The 20925-nt window shown below is 44.0% G+C and overlaps 1 protein-coding gene across 1 annotated transcript in view; it reads right to left on the minus strand.

The window, feature by feature from the left end:
• Positions 1 to 13835, minus strand: part of SHISA7 (shisa family member 7) — a 63325-nt gene extending 49490 nt beyond the window's left edge. The window contains exons 1-2 of the mRNA XM_068241029.1: positions 13072 to 13835; positions 322 to 476 (exon numbers count right to left, since the gene is read on the minus strand). Coding sequence (XP_068097130.1) covers positions 322 to 476; positions 13072 to 13628 — 712 coding nt within the window. The 5' untranslated portion in view covers positions 13629 to 13835. The remainder of the gene's footprint in view (positions 1 to 321; positions 477 to 13071) is intronic.
• Between the last annotated feature and the right edge of the window lie 7090 nt (positions 13836 to 20925).

Here is a 20925-nt window from a genome sequence, read left to right on the forward strand (position 1 = left end):
ATGGCTAACCTTGGCACTCCATCTGTGACAAAACTACAAATCCCATCATGCCTCTGCCTCCCCGAGTTATGCTTAGAGCTGTCAGAGTATTGCAATGCCTCATGGGACTTGTTGTTCCACCAAAGCTGGAGTGCCAAGGTTAGCCATCACTGCCCTAGTGGCTGCATCTCAAGTGCTTTGAGTCTGTCAGGAGAAAAGCACAATATAAATGATATTTGTTTTGTCTGATATACAGTACAGTTGATCTGGTAACATGGCAGCCCACACACCAATTTAGTTCCCCTCACCGATACCCACAATGCCCCCACCATATGCACTCACCATGGTTGTTCTTTCCAGACTTGACTGGATTATAGAGGTTTTTAGGAGGACGTGATGGGCCATTGTCATGAGGGCCTGAACTCACAGTTGTGCTGTTATTTCTTTCTCCGTGGCTCCCTGCAACTGACTGGTGGCGGAGAATGTCCACAAGAGCTCTGAAAGAGGGACACAGGGAAACATCACAAAGGTATTTGTGGCAGTCAACTTTAATCTAGACTTAGAGAAAAGGAAACTAGAAAAAAAATATTTAAAAGACCTCTGAAATAACTACTTCTGGCCAGTTCAAATGGACTTCTGTCGGCATCTCGTTTAGCCGATACTAAATGCGTTTCTGCAACGTTTGGCATTGGTGCCTGTCCTTTCCTTGTCGTCATGTCACATTTTGAGTCCACAGGGCTTTGCCTGGATTTCTGAGCAGGCTGCAGCAGCAGCAGCGATCTGCTAGTGCTGACAACAGAACTATTTTAGCATGCAACTACAACAGAGCATAAGGCTGCAGCTTGACCAATCTTTCTGTTTTAATAATATTTGGTGAGCAGTTGTTTTATCGAAGATTGAGTATAAAAAGTCCTGCCCCCAGATCTGTGACATATACATATTAATAGTTAAAGGGAACCCGAAGTAAGAGGGATATGGAGGCTGCCATATTTATTTCCTTGCAAACAATGCCTGGGACAAGCATATGGCTAATCCAGTAAAACCTGAGTCAGCTGAGTCAGAGTACCTGATCTGCTGCATGCTTGTTCAGGGTCTATGGCTAAAAGTATTAGCGATACAGTATTGTTTAAAAGGAAATAAATATGGCAGCCACCATATTCCTCTCACCTTGGGTTCCCTTTAAAGTATTGATAAAGCTTCTTTCTAGGAAAACCTACTTTCCAACCTTTTTTTTTTTAAAGTACTGTCTGATATGAACCCCCTGCAGGAGGCCTCCCCTCCCCTGCACTTCTGCATGTTTTAGGCATGCCCCCCCTGCAATTCCGCATGTTTTAGGCACGCCCCCCCTGCTGACATCACATTCCAACTTCTGCGCCAATACAATGGGCCTTATTCAATTCACTTTTTCTTCAAGTATTCAAGTTTTCTCCTAGATGATATTTTCACACCTTATCAATAAAATGCCTTTTATAATGTATCTGTAGGTAAGGGGGGGGGGGGGGGAGTATGGGGGGTTACTTACCTTGGGAGGGGGAAGCCTCTGGATCCCAAAGAGGCTTTCCCCTTCCTAACTAGAGGCGGTCCGAAAATCCCCTGATAAGCCTTGTCGGTGGGGAACTGATACTGCGCCTGAGCAGGAGCGCGGATGTAAATATTATTGCTGTGTTCTGTTTGGGGGAGCCGGCGCTGAAACGATAATGCACAATAGGATCCAGAAGCTTCTCCCTCCACAGGCAAATACTCCCCTGGGGCACTCTTTTTCCTTACCGGTTTTCTTTAAGCCACCAGCAAGCAAGAAAGTATACATACTACAATATAAACATAATAATTGTGACAGACTTTCCACATACTTTTTGGTACTTTTTCCATTGCAGAGTGAAAAAGAAGGTGAAAAATGATGTCCTAGGAAACAAATTTGGAGAAAAAGTGAATTGAATAAAGGCCCGAGTCTAGAACATGACGTGGAGCTGATGACAAAATATTTTAAGAAACAAGTCTTGTAGTTCTGTATTGAGGCTCAGGCTGCTGCCTGGTTAGCAAACTTACCTTTACTTCAATTGAAATTATTTTTCATAGTGTCCTAAATGTTTAGCTGTGCAACATTTTTCACAAGGGCCTCTAGTACCAGTTGTCCTCAGTCTTTGCCCACAGGTACCAAAAGGGTCAAAAGGGCAATGACTCATAGAAACACAGGCAGGGTTATTAATATACTCCACATTTTTTAAATGTATTTAAAGTCCCTCTGTTACTTTCTCCAAAACACACAGACTGGCTAGAAAAAAAAGCAATGGCAGCTACAAGGTGCTAAGTTACCAGTACCCACAAGTGCGGCTGCGAATGACCCAGAATAGGGGCCTTTGGAAGAGTGTTAGGGGACCTGAAACAAGCACTTAGGATAAGTTCACTTTATAGTATGTTTATGCTTTAAGTATGACACCTTTCTCATGCTTAAGAGGTTTAATTCTGGGAGTGGCATTTATTATGAGTAAAGCATGTTCTGAGATGCAACAGAGGGCATAAACAGTTGTACCAGTCTTCCCTGTGATCCTACAGCCTGAATTCAAAGATAAGGTGCCAAAAATTAGGGTTAAAGTTAAGCAACAATAAGAAAGGTTGAGGTTGAGTGACAATAAGGAGGGTTAAGGTTATGCCACAATAAGGATGTTGAGGCTAGGTGACAATAAGGAGGATTAAAGTCAGGTGACAATGACTCCTCATTGTTGGGTTCTGGAGATGATAAGGAGAAGGATACAGAGGAACTTTAACCTGGGACTGAATTTCATCCCAGTCAATAGCTGATACCCACTTCCCCACTACTTTCTTACTGTGTGGATCTGGCCTCTTACCCCAGCTACTGTAGTTCATGTATCCCTTGGTTAAGTGTTTGCTTCTTAGGCCAATATCATGATCATTCTAATGCAGTCTATTCTATGTCTATGTCAATGTACAGTATGTACAACTGCCATGCCATGTGTTCCAAAACCAATCCTAGATACGTCACTCGGCATACTAGCTGAATAAAGCTGATTCTGACTAGAAATTTTTACCCCTGCACCGCCACGTGCAGTGCTGGCATACCATCTAATTGTTTCGCTCTGCTGCCCTATGCAAAGCAGAACACGGCCAGTCAAAAGTGCTGAAGGGAGTGGAGAGGCAAGTGAGAGCCAGTGTCTGTGGCCCCTCCCCTCCAGGCTGTAACAGGGAGTCTGATGTGACATGCCCCCTCAGTAGTTCGAGTCCCGTGTTGGAAATTTTGTGTGCACACGTGTCGAAAAGTGTGTGAAGAGGCGAGAGGGACAGGTGGGCACTGGGGGAATTTTGTGTGTATGTATAATAAATGCGTGAGGCCTAACATTTTTTTTTTTTTGGGGGGGGGGAGTCTGCTTGATAATGAGGTGGTAGGGGGAAGGTTCCTGCATTTGCTTAATTGTGCCTTGATGGGGGGGGGGGGGGGGGACACTACAGCCACCCAATTATGCTGCAATGGAGTGGCAGATATGCAAAGTTCAGCATTTGAAATGTTAGCAGATCTCTCAGGCTTGGTAATTTTCAGAGTAGCTCGCGAGCCGAAAAAGTGTGGGCCCTGCTGCTCTAAGCATTCATAATCAAATTCTGTAACCAACATTTATATTTTTAAACATCACAGTAAATTCACATTTATGATGACCTAAAAGGCAAGAAAAGGTACAGTATGTTTCGACCATCATCAACACAGAAATGTCAAACATACAGTATAGGTTATTGCCTCTTGTGTGAAGTGAACACGAAGAGCAATATTTTACTACAAAGCTACAAAGCTGTAATAAACTACATAGAAATATATCAAATCTCTAGTTGCGTGTGGGCCGGTGTTAGTCATGGAGAGAATCCGAAGACATAATAACAAAAGTTGTTTAGGGGATACCTTTAATGACTAACTGTACAAGGTTCCTTTGCAAGCTTTCAAAACTTTAGGTTTCTTCTTCAGGTATGTTTCAGAACTGGATCAGTATGGTTCTGATCCAGGTCTGAAACATGCCTGAAGAAGAAACTTAAAGTTTTGAAAGCTTGCAAAGAAATCTTGTACAGTTAGTCATTAAAGGTATCCCCTAAACAGCTTTTGTTGTTAGGTCTTCGGATAAAATCTTTAAACATCAAGGAAGTCTCTACCACAAAAAAACAGAACACATCCTGCAGCCCCGTAAGTCTATTTATGGGGAACGGACCACATGGTGCCATAATGGGTAAATATTGCAGAAACCGTGATCACAGTACCAGTGACATAGCTAGAGATTCTAGGGCCCTCAGATGTAGGCCACCTGCCCCTACCCTATGAATATGAGTTAATAGGGCAATTTACATTCTCATACCATCAACACTGCACATAGTTCATGGGCACTGAGACTAAGTCAGAGGGTGGAAAAACACAAGAAAGTTAATGGTGAATACATTAAGTACCCAATGGCACCTATGCTCCAGGGCCCCACAGCAACTGCTATGGTTTCTACGGCTATTGCTACGCCCCTGCACAGTACATGGTTACATACTGACTCGTTTGCTTCACTGCTTTACATTATTTGGTTCCTGTGCATATTAACTTTACATTTGTCCCGCACAGGATGGTTTGGTTACCTCCATAAATAGAGTGCACGTTAGAACTTTATCCTAATTATAGTGCAAGGATTGTGAGCTCTGCTCCTCCCATAAATGGCATGTATGCAAGTCTTATCTATCATAACTACTATCATTAGTGAGAGATCCCATCCATCAGTCTGTTTATTGGAGTTGGCCTGGGATTGAATATGGATTGAGGTTCTGAGTGTTATTTCTACTGGTCTTTTTCTACCACAATACTCACATTGCTGATTAAATCTATCTGGTAATTTTTAGTTTATTAGGTGTTGGATGAACTCATGTCAGTAACTGCAGTATATGAACGGCTTTATAAACACGCTTTTTGCATAGCATGTGTGTAGACATCCAGGGCTGTAAATGAGAGACTAGCTAGATTTTTTAAGATTTTATATATATATTTTTTATGTGGTTTAATTAATGGACAAGAGGGATATTGAGGCTGCCATATTTATTTCCTAGTTGCCTGGCTATCCTGCTGATCCTCTGCCTCTAATAACTTTAGGCGTAGACCCTGAACAAGCATGCAACAGATCAGGTGTTTCTGACATTATTGTCAGATGTGACAAGATTAGCTGCATGCTTGTTTCTGGTGTGATTCAGACACTTCTGCAGCCAAATAGATCAACGGGGCTGCCAGGCAACAGGTATTGTTAGAAAAGGAAATAAATATGGCAGCCTCCATATCCCTCTCACTTCAGGTGTCCTTTAAACTTTGTTATAATAATTTTACAATTCACTCTTTTGGCCTTATTTGTTCATACAAATAATTGCTGATTGTTCAGTATATTCAGTTTTCCCATTAGAAAATGTAGGTCTCCAATACTACAGAATTAGTTCTACACATATTTAAAGGGATACTGTAGGGGGGTTGGGGAAAATGAGTTGAACTTACCTGGGGCTTCTAACGGTCCCCCGCAGACATCCTGTGCCCACGCAGTCGATGCTCTGGCCCCTCCTCCGGTTCACTTCTGGAATTTCAGACTTTAAAGTTTGAAAACCACTGCGCCTGTGTTGCCGTGTCCTCGCTCCCGCTGATGGCACCTGGAGCGCATGGCGCAGGCCCAGTATGGTCTGTGTCTGCGCAGTATGCTCCTGGTGACATCAGCGGGCTTGAAGACATGGCAACGCAAGCGCAGTGGTTTTCAGACTTTAAAGTCTGAAATTCTAGAAGTGAACTGGAGGCGGGGCCGGAGCATCGGTGAGTGGCTGCGTGGGCACAGGATGTCTGCGGGGGACCGTTAGAAGCCCCAGGTAAGTTCAACTCATTTTCCCCCGACCCCCCTACAGTATCCCTTTAAGGTTAAAATGTACCGGTGACCATTTGCAATTCACCTTTTCACCTGAGTTTTCTCCTAGGAGATAATTTTTCATCTTCGATTTAAAATAACTTTTCAGCAATTTTCAACTAAAAATTACCTAAAAGTAGGTGAAAAAGTACTATCAAAATTATGTTGAGTATTTTCTTGCTTTCTGGTGGCTTAAAAAGCATTTTATCGACAAGTTTAAAATTATCACCTAGGAAAAAACTCAGGTGAAAATATGAATTGCATATGGGCTCTGAAGTGAAAAAACAAAGTTAGATACTTACCTCAGCAGTGAGAAGCCTCTGGATAGGCCAGAAATTTTCCAGCTCCTCCCACAGCCCACCGTTTCAGCGCAGGGCTCCTGTAAACCCATTTGACAAAAGCTTGTCAAATACGTTTATAATGGCCACACCCCCAGCCGTGGATGAGCGAATCTGGGCTGCGCATGCGTGAGTAAAGTACACAAATGCCCAGTAGAACAAAATGGCCGTGCACCGAGGATAAAAGCTGTGCGCTTCGTTCTACTGGGCATGCGTGGGCCTTACTTGCTCATTCCCAGTCCAGATGCGCTCATTCAGATAAAGACAGTCCCTGCGCTGGAACAGTGGGCTCTACGAGGATCCGGAATGGCTTTGGGCCAATCAGAGACTTCCAGTTACTGACGTATCCTGAACTCAGAACTTCCTCTCTGCTCTAAAAGATACGCAACAGCATAATAATCTTTAAAGAAAAATATTTTTTTGCTACAGCTTTCAGAACTCTTGCAATAAATCTGCAGTGTGTCTACTTCCTGCTTTCATGGAAACAGACAAAGTGATAACATCCTGTGTTGACATATTAGCTGAGTCTGCCGAGACTGCCACATTTCTGTGCTAATACAGCTGGGAGATCAAATAACACTTGTGATTACTGACAGATGAGCGGGAATTAGACAGGCTCTTCTCTATAAAAACACACAGGGTGCATGTCTCTCTGTTTTCCTTGTGTGCTGTGCAAGATTCAGGCCCACTTTAACCATTTGTCTGAAATGCCAATTGCCTTGAAGTAATGATGATCTTGTGGGAATATTCACACAACTGAAACAAGTGATGCAGGTCAGGGAAGTTAAGACGTCCGACTTGAATATTTGTTCTAGCTGTTGAATATTGAAAACACAACTTTTCAACCCTCTGGAAACTGCTATTGTTTCTGAGTTTACTTTTAACCTGTTTCTAAACAATTCTCTTTTGGATTCAGTCTTTTTCTCTTGTAGTTAACAAAGGCCAAATTTAGTACACACTGATCAGCCAGCCTGACGCAGCAAACTAACCAAGCAAATGCATTGTCTTCTTCTGTTCTTCATTCAGTGTGACAGGCTGCTGTCCTGCAGCATACAACGTTATCTCCCTGCCCTGCGTATCGTAAGGGGAAGGCTGAGGATCTTCAGCCAGGCAAGGGAGCAGTGAATTTGGGCCTGTGGAAGAAATTATTCATCCTAATGCAAGAGTTGCTGCCCTGTGATGTGGGTTAACAGAGATATTGATTGGGGGGAGCCAGAACGCACCAGACAACAGAGCAGGATCATCCACCAGGCAACCTAGGCAGGTGCTTGGGGCCTAGTGGGTGTCCAGGGGGCCCACCTGCCATCTTCTTTGGCCTCTATCTACTTTAGCTAACCAAAAGGACGACGGCCGGGCCCCATTACATTTGAATCCATCTTAGCCAGACAATGTTGGTGCTGTCATGAACGAGAAGTTAACTACAGATGTAGCTGGCTTGTATGCTTCATTCTTTTTTTCCTAGAAAGCTGCTTTTGTGTGGACAGGGCACAGACTAGTCATTATAACCCCCAGTAGGCTCTTGTAGGAGACAAAAAAGGCACAGGGAGACCGGGAGCCGGATCTGGTGTATTATCGACGAGGCACCAGTATATGTGTACAATAAGAAATATACTCACAAAATTGGGTTGCTATACATAAGCAACCACTTTGTTCGCATGTGAGGAAGTACCGTCCTCACTCGGCCTTGCTTCTGATGTTGGGATTGGTCGCAGCTCCAAGAGAAAAATGTGCCACTGGAAGAACTTCCGAGTGTGCACCCCTGTGGAGGGGTAAAGGGGACTGGGAAGAGCTAGGAGGCGCCCGTGGACGTGTATCTGTGGTTCTTGAACTGAGTGTACTAGTTCACACAAGGTACTTATAGTCCTACCTTATAGTAGTGCGATTCACACGTACAATGATGGTTGAAGTTTCTCAAATTTTATTGGGGCACAAATGACAACGCGTTTCGCGGCCAAGCCGCTTCCTCAGGTCTATGGGTGTGCCTGGGGTACGAATGTCTCTATCCTGAGCGCCATGTTGTGTACAGTCTGTCAGGCAGACTGATAAGGCTGCTTTGGAACGTTCAGAAACAGCCTTATCAGTCTGCAGACGCTGTACTGTCGCTGGAACGCCCGCCCAGCGGGAGGGTCTGACGGACCCGTCGTTCCAGCCTATCAAGCGTGTGTACGAGCCTTAAATCACATAACTGAAACTAGCATGTGGGTAATCCATTCACACTTTAGTCAAAGCCATGGGCGTTGCTAGCCCCAAAGATCAGTTCAGTGGCACAGGCCCCAGATCTATTCTAGGGTGCCCCGGATGTCCCCCAAGCAGAGTCAGCAGGCCATCCCACCCAGCAGAAAGCCAGACCAGCCAGCACAGAAGCCAGGTTACTCTGCCTAGTTATGTTTAAGTGACACTGCTTATTTATGTGATTTGCTGCATTTTTAGCTTCTATTTTTTTTTTATTAGATCGGTGGGCTTCATCCAACATTATGCAGGGCAGGTCTACTTAGAAAGCTCTTAAGTTCATGTAAATTTGGCTCCACCCATGGCCACACCCACATTCTGGAGCACAGCCACACCCATTTTCCATCTGGAGTGCCCAAAAGTGCCCCAGATCTGTTAGGATCCTAGCAACGCCCCTGGTCAAAGCACCTGATCTGCATGCTTGTTCAGGGTCTGTGGCTTAATGTATTAGAAACAGGATCTGCAGGGCAAGGTAACTTGTATTGTTTAAAAGGAAATAATAAACATGTCGGTCTCCATATCCGTCCCACCTCAGGTTCCCTTAAAGGACCAGATTGACACATGTAGCCCCCTGGACCCCTGCCCTGGGCCCCAATCAATTGCTATAGTTGCTTTCTCAGTAAACAAACTATACTGTATTTCCACAACTGCACTCCTTTTCAAGCCTGAAATCTGTACTTGGCTTGCAGTACAGCCTGTTCAAGCAAAACATTGATGGAGACCCCCTACTCAGTAGTCAATCTCCACCTTTCCACATATTGACCCCTCACTGCCAGGAACCATGTATAACAAACGTTCTCATCATTAATCCTCACATAAAGTTGAGGCTACCCCCAACCCATAACACATGTGGCCACAACAACATCTGCTCTAAAGGTGCCATCCCCTTGGAAGGAGGAAAACCAAAACATTGGAGCCCCTCTCAGCCGCAGGTCCCCAGCACCGGCAGGGGTTGCATCCTTTATAATTAGGCTTCTACCAATTATTTTGAATTACACACTGTTTTGGATATAGGTGGTGAATTTGGATGTAGAGGATGTAAGAAGATTCATGTGTACTCATATGACTGTTATGGTGTCAGCAGATCGAGCCACTATTTATTATCAGAATAGGATATGAGCTACAACTTTTTTTTTTATAGCAGTTGTATCTATGATGGTGGATGGTGATATTTATGTACGGATGTGTGGGCTGGCCATTGAGCAGTGTGATAGATAGAGCACTCTATTACTGTGCACAGAGGTGTGTGCGACAGCCTGGAGGTTTAAAGGGGCACTACAGCGAAAAACTGTAAAATTTAAAATATGTGCAAACATATAAAAATAAAAAGTACATTATTTCCAGAGTAAAATGAGCCATAAATTACTTTTCTCCTATAATGCTGTCGCTTACAGTAGGCAGTAGAAATCTGACAGAAGTGACAGGTTTTGGACTAGTCCATCTCTTCATAGGGGATTCTCATCAAGGTTTTTATTCTTTATAAAGATATTCCCTAAAAAGGATTTAAACAATGATGTTGGCCAGCTTCCCTGCTCGCTACACAGTTTTTTGGCAGTTGGACAGAGCAACTGCCATTCACTAAGTGCTTTTGAAAATAAATATATCCCTGAGAATCCCCTATAAAGAGATGGACTAGTCCAAAACCTGTTACTTCTGTCAGATTTCTACTACCTACTGTAAGTGACAGCATTATAGGAGAAAAGTAATTTATGGCGCATTTTACTCTGCAAAAAATGTACTTCTTATTTGTATATGTTTGCACATACAGGGAATGCAGAATTATTAGGCAAATGAGTATTTTGACCACATCATCCTCTTTATGCATGTTGTCTTACTCCAAGCTGTATAGGCTGGAAAGCCTACTACCAATTAAGCATATTAGGTGATCTCTGTAATGAGAAGGGGTGTGGTCTAATGACATCAACACCCTATATCAGGTGTGCATAATTATTAGGCAACTTCTTTTCCTTTGGCAAAATGGGTCAAAAGAAGGACTTGACAGGCTCAGAAAAGTCAAAAATAGTGAGATATCTTGCAGAGGGATGCAGCACTCTTAAAATTGCTAAGCTTCTGAAGCGTGATCATCGAACAATCAAGCGTTTAATTCAAAATAGTCAACAGGGTCGCAAGAAGCGTGTGGAAAAACCAAGGCGCAAAATAACTGCCCATGAACTGAGAAAAGTCAAGCGTGCAGCTGCCAAGATGTCACTTGCCACCAGTTTGGCCATATTTCAGAGCTGCAACATCGCTGGAGTGCCCAAAAGCACAAGGTGTGCAATACTCAGAGACATGGCCAAGGTAAGAAAGGCTGAAAGACGACCACCACTGAACAAGACACACAAGCTGAAACGTCAAGACTGGGCCAAGAAATATCTCAAGACTGATTTTTCTAAGGTTTTATGGACTGATGAAATGAGAGTGAGTCTTGATGGGCCAGATGGATGGGCCCGTGGCTGGATTGGTAAAGGGCAGAGAGCTCCAGTCCGACTCAGACGCCAGCAAGGTGGAGTTCATTCAGGACAATGCTCCATCACACGCATCCACGTACTCCACAGCGTGGCTGGCAAGAAAGGGTATAAAAGAAGAAAAACTAACGACATGGCCTCCTTGTTCACCTGATCTGAACCCCATTGAGAACCTGTGGTCCATCATAAAATGTGAGATTTACAAGGAGGGAAAACAGTACACCTCTCTGAACAGTGTCTGGGAGGCTGTGGTTGCTGCTGCACGCAATGTTGATGGTGAACAGATCAAAACACTGACAGAATCCATGGATGGCAGGCTTTTGAGTGTCCTTGCAAAGAAAGGTGGCTATATTGGTCACTGATTTGTTTTTGTTTTGTTTTTGAATGTCAGAAATGTATATTTGTGAATGTTGAGATGTTATATTGGTTTCACTGGTAAAAATAAATAATTGAAATGGGTATATATTTGTTTTTTGTTAAGTTGCCTAATAATTATGCACAGTAATAGTCACCTGCACACACAGATATCCCCCTAAAATAGCTAAAACTAAAAACAAACTAAAAACTACTTTCAAAAATATTCAGCTTTGATATTAATGAGTTTTTTGGGTTCATTGAGAACATGGTTGTTATTCAATAATAAAATTATTCCTCAAAAATACAACTTGCCTAATAATTCTGCACTCCCTGTATTTTACATTTTACAGTTTTTCGCTGTAGTGCCCCTTTAAGGCTTTCTTCACACATAAATCTATACATTTCCAGTCCAGTCCTGTTAGTTTTGCATCAGTTTTACCTGACTGGACCGGAAATGTACCCATAGAAACACATACAAAACGGATAGATAGAAAAGTGACAAAACTGGACTGAACTGAAGCAAACTGTCAAAAACTGTCGGACAGGACTGGACAACTTTTATGTGTCAACCAAGCCTTATACTTTTGTAACTCAGATTGTCCAGCAACACATTATTTATACATAACCAGGATAAGATGAGTGATCATTCAATTCTTTACGTATTATCATTATTATTACCAATGACGTTCCAGTCCTATCAGCAGTTCTAGTTACTTTATGTAAGCAATCCACCAAGATATTTATTTGTAATGATTATACTGTAGATTGATCTATAATATGCACACAAGTAAGCCTTGAAAGTTGAATTACTATTTGCCACTAATCCCTACAACATGTAGAGCTGAGTTGGTGGCATTGCTTATTTCTCAACAGATATCACAGCTTATGTCTGCTTCACTGTGGACCTGAAGTCTTGCACAGGAAAGATGGAAAAAATAGAGAAATGCACTCTGTATTTAGAGAGTTTAACCTGTCTAATTCCCCCTCATCCATGACTAAGAACAAGATGTAATTTGATCTTTCCCCGTGTCAGCTGACTGCCACGGCAGAGAGATAATTGATAAACACAGGATGTTAACAATATGTTTGCTTCCATGAAAGCAGGAAGTAGACACACTGCAGAATTATTGCAGGATTTGTATCAGCTGTAACAAAGAAATGTGTTTCTATAAAGGTTATTATGCTGTTGCGTATCTTTTAGAGCAGAGAGGACATTCTGAGTTCAGGTCCGCTTTAAAGGACAACTGAATTGAGAAAATATTGAGGCTGCCATATTTATTTCCTTATAAACAATGCCAGTTGCCTGGCAGCCCTACTGATCGCTTTGGCTCCAGTAGTTTCTGAATAACACCAGAAACAAGCATGCAGTTAATCTTGTCAGATCTGACAATAATGTCAACACTTGATCTTGTTTAGGGTCTATGGCTAAAAGTATTAGAGGCAGGGGATCAGCAGGATAGCCAGGCAACCGGTATTGCTTATAAGGAAATAAATATGGCAGCCTCCATATCCCTCTCACTTCAGTTGTCCTTTAAGAGCCTCTGTACTGTACTTCAAACACCTTCACCTACATCTAGTCCTAAGAAAAATATTAAACACTTCCAAATATACAAAGAGACTGACATCCTGGTTTGCCACTGCAAATGCATCTAAAATATGAAACATTTCCGAACACACATCTTGGTTAAGACCACGTAAAGCAACTAATCCCCATCATATTAATGCAATGGTTTTACATCTGATAATTCTCATAACTCAGCACCAAGGATAGTAACCATTTCCTGGAAGTTGTTCCCAACTCACCTGGGCACATTAATCTCTCTCCCCCGTGGACGCCGGGAGGCCTTATTGAAGGCAATCTTGGCTCCGATGGCCACGGCTAGAGTGAAACTAATGACACCACAGATGACATAAACGGTGCTATTGGTCTGGTCTGCATGTCCATGATCGTTCAGTTTACTGTTGGCACTGGTAGTGATGGGCTGCGTTGTATGTGCCCAGAAAGGGCTGTTATAGTTTCCACAGCTGTCCTGGTCCAAGCGCTTGTGACGATGCTCACAACAAAAGCGGTAATGGCAAGTGCCACAACAGTAGCGATATGTACCAGTGGTACAGTTAAAGGTTGCGTCATACTGTCCCATCACATCATAGTACCCATGACACATATCTGGCACGCTCTGGCTCTTTCCTGAAGAGGCATTCTGGGATGCCGCTGGTCGTTTTATGTGTGCAAGTAGCATTGGCACTGCCTGTGTTTGGTTCTTTTGCCATCGACTCTGGGCAACGCCAACACTGAGTGCTGAGTGCACACTGAGGGCATCCAGGGTAACGCTGAGCAACACTGACATGAGATGAAACATGGCAACCACCGCTCTGATAGTCAGTGTAAGTAACAAGTGGAACTCTCTTTCTCTCTGACGTGTGGTGGGGGAGGCCCTTCTCGTTTGGCTGTGGTGCTTTTGAAGTCTTCACATGACAAACAGTTTAACTCATTTCAGACTTCAGTATTTGCTTTTATTAAACTTCATTTAAAAAAGAGTCTTCAGTACAAAAAAGGACTCCAAACAAAACCTAAAAGAAAACAGAGAGAAAGAATTAGCAAACCAAATAATGTGAATGGACTAGGAAGTCGATGATCAGGCGATCAGGTGAGTTTTAACCCATTGTTATCATCTAGTCGCGACTCTGCAGGGAGGGAGTGGGGGGAGGAGAGGCACCCGGTGCCTATTGGCGGGCTGGATTTACAGCCGTATCCAGTCTGTGGGCCGTAGTTTGGCCAGTGTTGTGTGGTGGCTGGAAAGTGTACTGGTTAAGGGCTCTGCCTCTGACACAGGAGACCAGGGTTTGAATCTCGGCTCTGCCTGTTCAGTAAGCCAGCACCTATTCAGTAGGAGACCTTGGGCAAGTCTCCCTAACACTGCTACTGCCTATAGAGCGCGTCCCAGTGGCTGCAGCTCTGGCGCTTTGAGTCCGCCAGGAAAAAAGCGTAATATAAATGTTCTGTGTTTGCTTGTTTGTTTGTGTTCTAGGCAAAAGCCTGAACTTGTGGTGCCTGTTAAGGTGCCCATTAACAGTACTATATTTTCATCAGATGCAATATTTCAACGCAGTATTTACAATCGAATTTTACAAAAAACAGCACAGTGTTTGGTGAAAATCGATGTGAAACGATTTGGTCGATTAGAACTTAAAATTCAGTCAATCTGTAAGTTGGACTTTACAATTGTATTGAAAGAGAGAAAAGGCCCTAATCGACTTGTTTATGGGAACAATCGAGAATTACCTTCCGATTATATACTATCGTAAAACGTTTGTCGAAAGATTGCATCTGATGAAAAAATTATACCGTTAATGGGCACCTTAGGTCTGAGCTTGAACTAATAGTGCCTGTAGTCCCAAGCCTAAACTAATGGTGCCCATAGGCTTAAACCTGATCTAGTGGTGCCCCCGCACCCCACCCCCCCACACACACACACACACAACTCCAATCACATCTACATCACACCTCCAAAACAAATCACCTTTTTTTTTCTATCACTCAGTAACCTTTTCTCAGTAGATCTAATCAGCAGGCCAAAGCAAGGAAGAGGGACAGGGGGGGTGCTTCACAAAGAGCAGTTGAGAATTTCACTTATGATTTAGAAATAAAGTTGATTTCACAGCCTGATCTCATCACAAGTGAGATGCAATAGAAAACATGTGGGCTGACTGTATGTATACGCTTACAAGAATCCATGCTGAATGTATAATGAATTTCCCATAAGTCATTTCATACTATGCACCCCTTTGAGAAGTTTTCTGTAGTTTGACAGTTTATCTTTCAGAAGCAGAATGTTGTCACAGTCAGAAGTCTGCCATGCTTTCTATCTCTGCAGTGAGCCCATTAGAAGATCTAATATGCTGTTATATTACAAAAGAGCACAATGTAAAATTAGTTTAGGAATAGGACAGAATTTAGGAACCACTACAGCAATTTAAAAAAAAAAGAAAATATAGATAATTTGAGTTTTCAACTGCTAAGTCATCCTGCTGCAGAAAGCATCATTGTGGAAGGCTTATTGAGGCTACTTTCACACGCAGCCCGGCCAAGGCAGAGGCGAGGGAGGCTCCAGCCTCAGGGCGCAGTGTAGGAGGGGGCGCAGAGAAATAAGAAAAGGGGATACATGGCAGTGACTGAAAACCAGATAGCTAGAGAATAAGGTGTGTGTGTGTGTGTGTGTGTGGGGGGGGGGGTGTTGGGGGCCTCTGAGTCTAATAGCAATTAGAGTTGGGCCGAACGGTTCGCCGGCGAACCTGGTTCGCGCGAACCTAGGTGGTTCGCGTGCGGGTACCGCACGCGAACTTTATTGCGGAAAAGTTCGCCCCATTGCGGTTCGCCCCATAATGCACTGAGGGTCAACTTTGACCCTCTACATCACAGTCAGCAGGCCCAGTGTAGCCAATTAGGCTACACTAGCCCCTGGAGCCCCACCCCCCCTTATATAGGCAGGCAGCGGCGGCCGTGGCCACTCGTGTGCCTGCATTAGTTAGAGTAGGGCGAGCTACTGCAGTCTCTCATAGGGAAAGATTAGTTAGCCTTAGCTTGTCCCTGGCTGCATACCTGTTCATTGATCCTGCCACTGCATACCTGTTCATTGATCCTGCCACTGCATACCTGTTCATTGATCCTGCCACTGCATACCTGTTCAGTGATCCTGCCACTGCATACCTGTTCATTGATCCTGCCACTGCATACCTGTTCATTGATCCTGCCACTGCATACCTGTTCATTGATCCTGCCACTGCATACCTGTTCATTGATCCTGCCACTGCATACCTGTTCAGTGATCCTGCCACTGCATACCTGTTCATTGATCCTGCCACTGCATACCTGTTCATTGATCCTGCCACTGCATACCTGTTCATTGATCCTGCCACTGCATACCTGTTCAGTGATCCTGCCACTGCATACCTGTTCATTGATCCTGCCACTGCATACCTGTTCATTGATCCTGCCACTGCATACCTGTTCATTGATCCTGCCACTGCATACCTGTTCAGTGATCCTGCCACTGCATACCTGTTCATTGATCCTGCCACTGCATACCTGTTCTGTGAACCCACCACTGCATACCTGTTCTGTTCAGTGGACCCGCCACTGTATACCTGTTTAGTGAACCCGCCACTGCATACCTGTTCTGTTCAGTGGACCCGCCACTGTATACCTGTTCAGTGGACCCGCCACTGCATACCTGTTCTGTTCAGTGAACCCGCCACTGCATACCTGTTCTGTTCAGTGGACCCGCCACTGTATACCTGTTTAGTGAACCCGCCACTGCATACCTGTTCTGTTCAGTGGACCCGCCACTGTATACCTGTTCAGTGGACCCGCCACTGCATACCTGTTCTGTTCAGTGAACCCGCCACTGCATACCTGTTCTGTTCAGTGGAGTTTGGTGTGTCAGTGTGAAGCAGTACCTTAATTACACTCCCTGATTGATGTATACACATGCAAGATGTTTTAAAGCACTTTAGGCCTGTCATTTAGCATTCAATGTGATTTCTGCCCTTAAAACGCTGCTTTGCGTCAAATCCAGATTTTTCCCGGTGACTTTTGGCGTGTATCCCACTCCGCCATGCCCCCCTCCAGGTGTTAGACCCCTTGAAACATCTTTTCCATCACTTTTGTGGCCAGCATAATTTTTTTTTTTTTCAAAGTTCGCATCCCCATTGAAGTCTATTGCGGTTCGCGAACTTTAACGCGAACCGAACCTTCCGCGAAAGTTCGCGAACCCGGTTCGCGAACCTAAAATCGGAGGTTCGGCCCAACTCTAATAGCAATCAGTGTGTGACAGCTGGGGAGGGAGGGATGGAGGGGCGCACTTTGTTGTCTCAGCCTTGGGTGCTGGTGGACCTTGTCCCGTCTCTGCTTTCACACACAGTGTGGTGGCATTGTCCTGTGGCATGAGACCCTGACGTAGAAGTCTTACTGTACCATTTCCCCTTGCACATTACCCTGTGGCAGAGTGCGCCAACAAGGTAATATGCATAGCTCCGCCTCTGAACAGGAAGTACTGAGGCAGGGAACACGCTTGACTGTTTTCGTACACGTTTTCTGCACAAAAAAACTGAGAACTCATGTTAATCAATGGGCTAGTACACACTTAATATTTTGTTCGCGCGCAGAAAAAAAACTGACATTCTGCATCATGACTCTGCACATTTTGTCAGTTTTTTGTATCAATTACATTAGCTGCTATTGATTTGCATTGCTCCATAATCTGTGCAGTAGGCACAAATCATGCCACAACACACTTCAGAGTTTGCAGTGGCCTTATGTGGATTTACCTATTTCTGTTGCACTGGGTTGCCTTAGTGTGTAGGTCCCTATAGACTTACATTGACCTTACGACAAGCTGCAGGCAGGAGAGAGTAACGCGACACAATAAAATAAAAAGTGTGAAAGGGGCCTTAACAAAGCAGAAATCACACTGCAGTGAACTGACATCTGTCTTGTTGCCATGGGTTACTGCACATAACCAATCAGCACAGGATGAGAGATACATGTTGGAATAATGGTCCCAGGGACAAGGCTTTAGTAATAACAGCTCCCATATCTACTGCTGATTTTATTGTCCATTTGTGTAATCCTTTAAGATAGTGGAAGATTGGTAAACCAATTAAATTTGTTTTATTTGACAGCCACATTCTATGTTTTCATTCTTTTTGCAAGATATGCTCCCTAATTTTTGTTGTAACTTAAAGAGAAACTGTGACCGAGAATTGAACTTCATCTCAATCTGCCAAAAAAGCAAGCAGCGTCTCCTTCCAGTGACATCACCTGCCAGCAGTAAAAATGTCACCATGTGATAAATGTCAGAATGTAAATCAGGGAGTGGAAAGATTTTACAATGGGCAAACACTGACTACCGTAAATCATTTATACATAATTATTGTAAAAATGAAGCACTTTTTTTTATTACATTATTTTCACTGGAGTACATTTTTTACTAAATGCGATCTTTCGATGCAATTTGAATGATCACAACTAGAGTTGGGCCGAACCTCCGATTTTAGGTTCGCGAACCGGGTTCGCGAACTTCCGCGGAAGGTTCGGCTCGCGTTAAAGTTCGCGAACCGCAATAGACTTCAATGGGGATGCGAACTTTAAAAAAAAAATTATGCTGGCCACAAAAGTGATGGAAAAGATGTTTCAAGGGGTCTAACACCTGGAGGGGGGCATGGCGGAGTGGGATACACGCCAAAAGTCCCCGGGAAAAATCTGGATTTGACGCAAAGCAGCGTTTTAAGGGCAGAAATCACATTGAATGCTAAATGACAGGCCTAAAGTGCTTTAAAACATCTTGCATGTGTATACATCAATCAGGTAGTGTAATTAAGGTACTGCTTCACACTGACACACCAAACTCACCGTGTAACGCACCGCAAACAGCTGTTTGTGTAGTGACGTCCGTGCTGGACTGGTGCGCACCATGGCGAGAGTGGCTTTACAGCCCATATGGTCGCCTGGTATACAGTGGCGTGTTCACTGAACAGAACAGGTATACAGTGGCGGGTCCACTGAACAGAACAGGTATGCAGTGGCGGGTTCTCAGAACAGGTATGCAGTGGCAGGTTCACTGAACACAACAGGTATGCAGTGGCGGGTTCACTGAACAGGTATACAGCGGCGGGTCCACTGAACAGAACAGGTATGCAGTGGCAGGTTCACTGAACACAACAGGTATGCAGTGGTGGGTTCACAGAACAGGTATGCAGTGGTGGGTTCACAGAACAGGTATGCAGTGGTGGGTTCACAGAACAGGTATGCAGTGGTGGGTTCACAGAACAGGTATGCAGTGGCAGGTTCACTGAACAGGTATGCAGTGGTGGGTTCACTGAACAGGTATGCAGTGGTGTGTTCACAGAACAGGTATGAAGTGTTGGGTTCACAGAACAGGTATGCAGTGGTGGGTTCACAGTACAGGTATGCAGTGGTGGGTTCACAGTACAGGTATGCAGTGGTGGGTTCACAGAACAGGTATGCAGTGTTGGGTTCACAGAACAGGTATGCAGTGGTGGGTTCACAGTACAGGTATGCAGTGGTGGGTTCACAGAACAGGTATGCAGTGTTGGGTTCACAGAACAGGTATGCAGTGGTGGGTTCACAGAACAGGTATGCAGCCAGGAACAAGCTAAGCCTAACTAATCTTTCCCTATGAGAGACAGTCTGCAGCAGCTCACCCTACTCTCACTAATGCAGGCACACGAGTGACCGTAATGGCCGCCGCTGCCTGCCTTATATAAGGGGGGTGGGGCTCCAGGGGCTAGTGTAGCCTAATTGGCTACACTGGGCCTGCTGACTGTGATGTAGAGGGTCAAAGTTGACCCTCCATGTGCATTATGGGGCGAACCGAGCCGTGGGGCTGATATTGTGGTGAAACCCCTCCCACAGTGTGATGTCAGGACATGGTTCTGACATCACACTGTGGGAGCCTTGTTGCATTGTGGGAAATAACAGCTGTTCACAGCTGTTTCCAGCTGCCAAAAAAGCAAGCAGCATCTCCTTACACTGACATCACCTGCCAGCAGTAAAAATGTCACCATGTGATAAATGTCAGAATGTAAATAAGGGAGAGGAAAGATTTTAAAATGGGCAAACACTGACTTAATCATTTATACATAATTATTGTAAAAATGAAGCATTTTTATTACATTATTTTCCCTGGAGTTCCTCTTTAAGGTAGACATCCTGCTGCTATTTCCAACCAACCGCTGTACACAAAGCTGCAGATTAGAACCCTCAGTTCAGTTACCCTAATTATCAGGAATGATATGGGGCCTTCAAGTAACAGCCATCATTGCAGAACCCGGAGGAAGCCAAACCTGGCCTACAAAATGTAAAGCTGTTCCCTGCAGCGCTCAGCAATTGAAAAAGTACCAAAAAGTAAGTGATAAAGTACTGTTAAAATTATTCTGAGTATTTTCCTGCTTGCCGGTGGCTTGAAAGGCATTTTATTGATAAGGTGTGAAAATATCACCTAAGAGAAAACTTAGGAGATGAAGTGAATTGATTAAGGGCCATAGTTTGAAAATGACTCTAGCTATGACCTGCTTGGTGAGGGCTAATGACTCCTGAAAATGCTGCTCATGTGAATATATTCTGTCCTGTTCTTAAAGCAATAGCCAGACTGGTTTATAGGAAGTATGTTTATTGCTTGATTGTACTGTCTGCGTAGAAATCAATCACTGATGTAGTCATTTGGTGATCAAACCAATCACCCGGGCAAAAAAAGATCAATGCACACATAATAAACATTAGTCAGCAGCACCTGTGCTAACAGTCACTACTAACATCCCTGCTAGCTGTGTGATTTATGACACCGTGGTCTCTGCATCATCCAGCTCTGTAAGATAAGGACTAGCCCAAAGTAGTGCAAAGCATTATACAATTTGGCCACCCCTATTATGGCGGCAAAAGCATGTATTTTTTACATGTCTTAAATGTAGTTCAGAAATGTATTTTTGAAATATGAACTGGTTTTGCATTGTTACATGTCCCTGTCAGAGATGGATTAAGATGTAATGGGGAAAGGTAATTTTTTTGCCCCCCCCCCCCCCCCTTGTGGTCCTTTTGGTAAGCTGAAGTGGAGAGAGGTCAGAGAAGGTGGCAGGTAG

This window comes from Hyperolius riggenbachi, chromosome 6, assembly GCF_040937935.1.
Source record: "Hyperolius riggenbachi isolate aHypRig1 chromosome 6, aHypRig1.pri, whole genome shotgun sequence".
In the NCBI taxonomy this organism is placed as follows: domain Eukaryota; kingdom Metazoa; phylum Chordata; class Amphibia; order Anura; family Hyperoliidae; genus Hyperolius; species Hyperolius riggenbachi.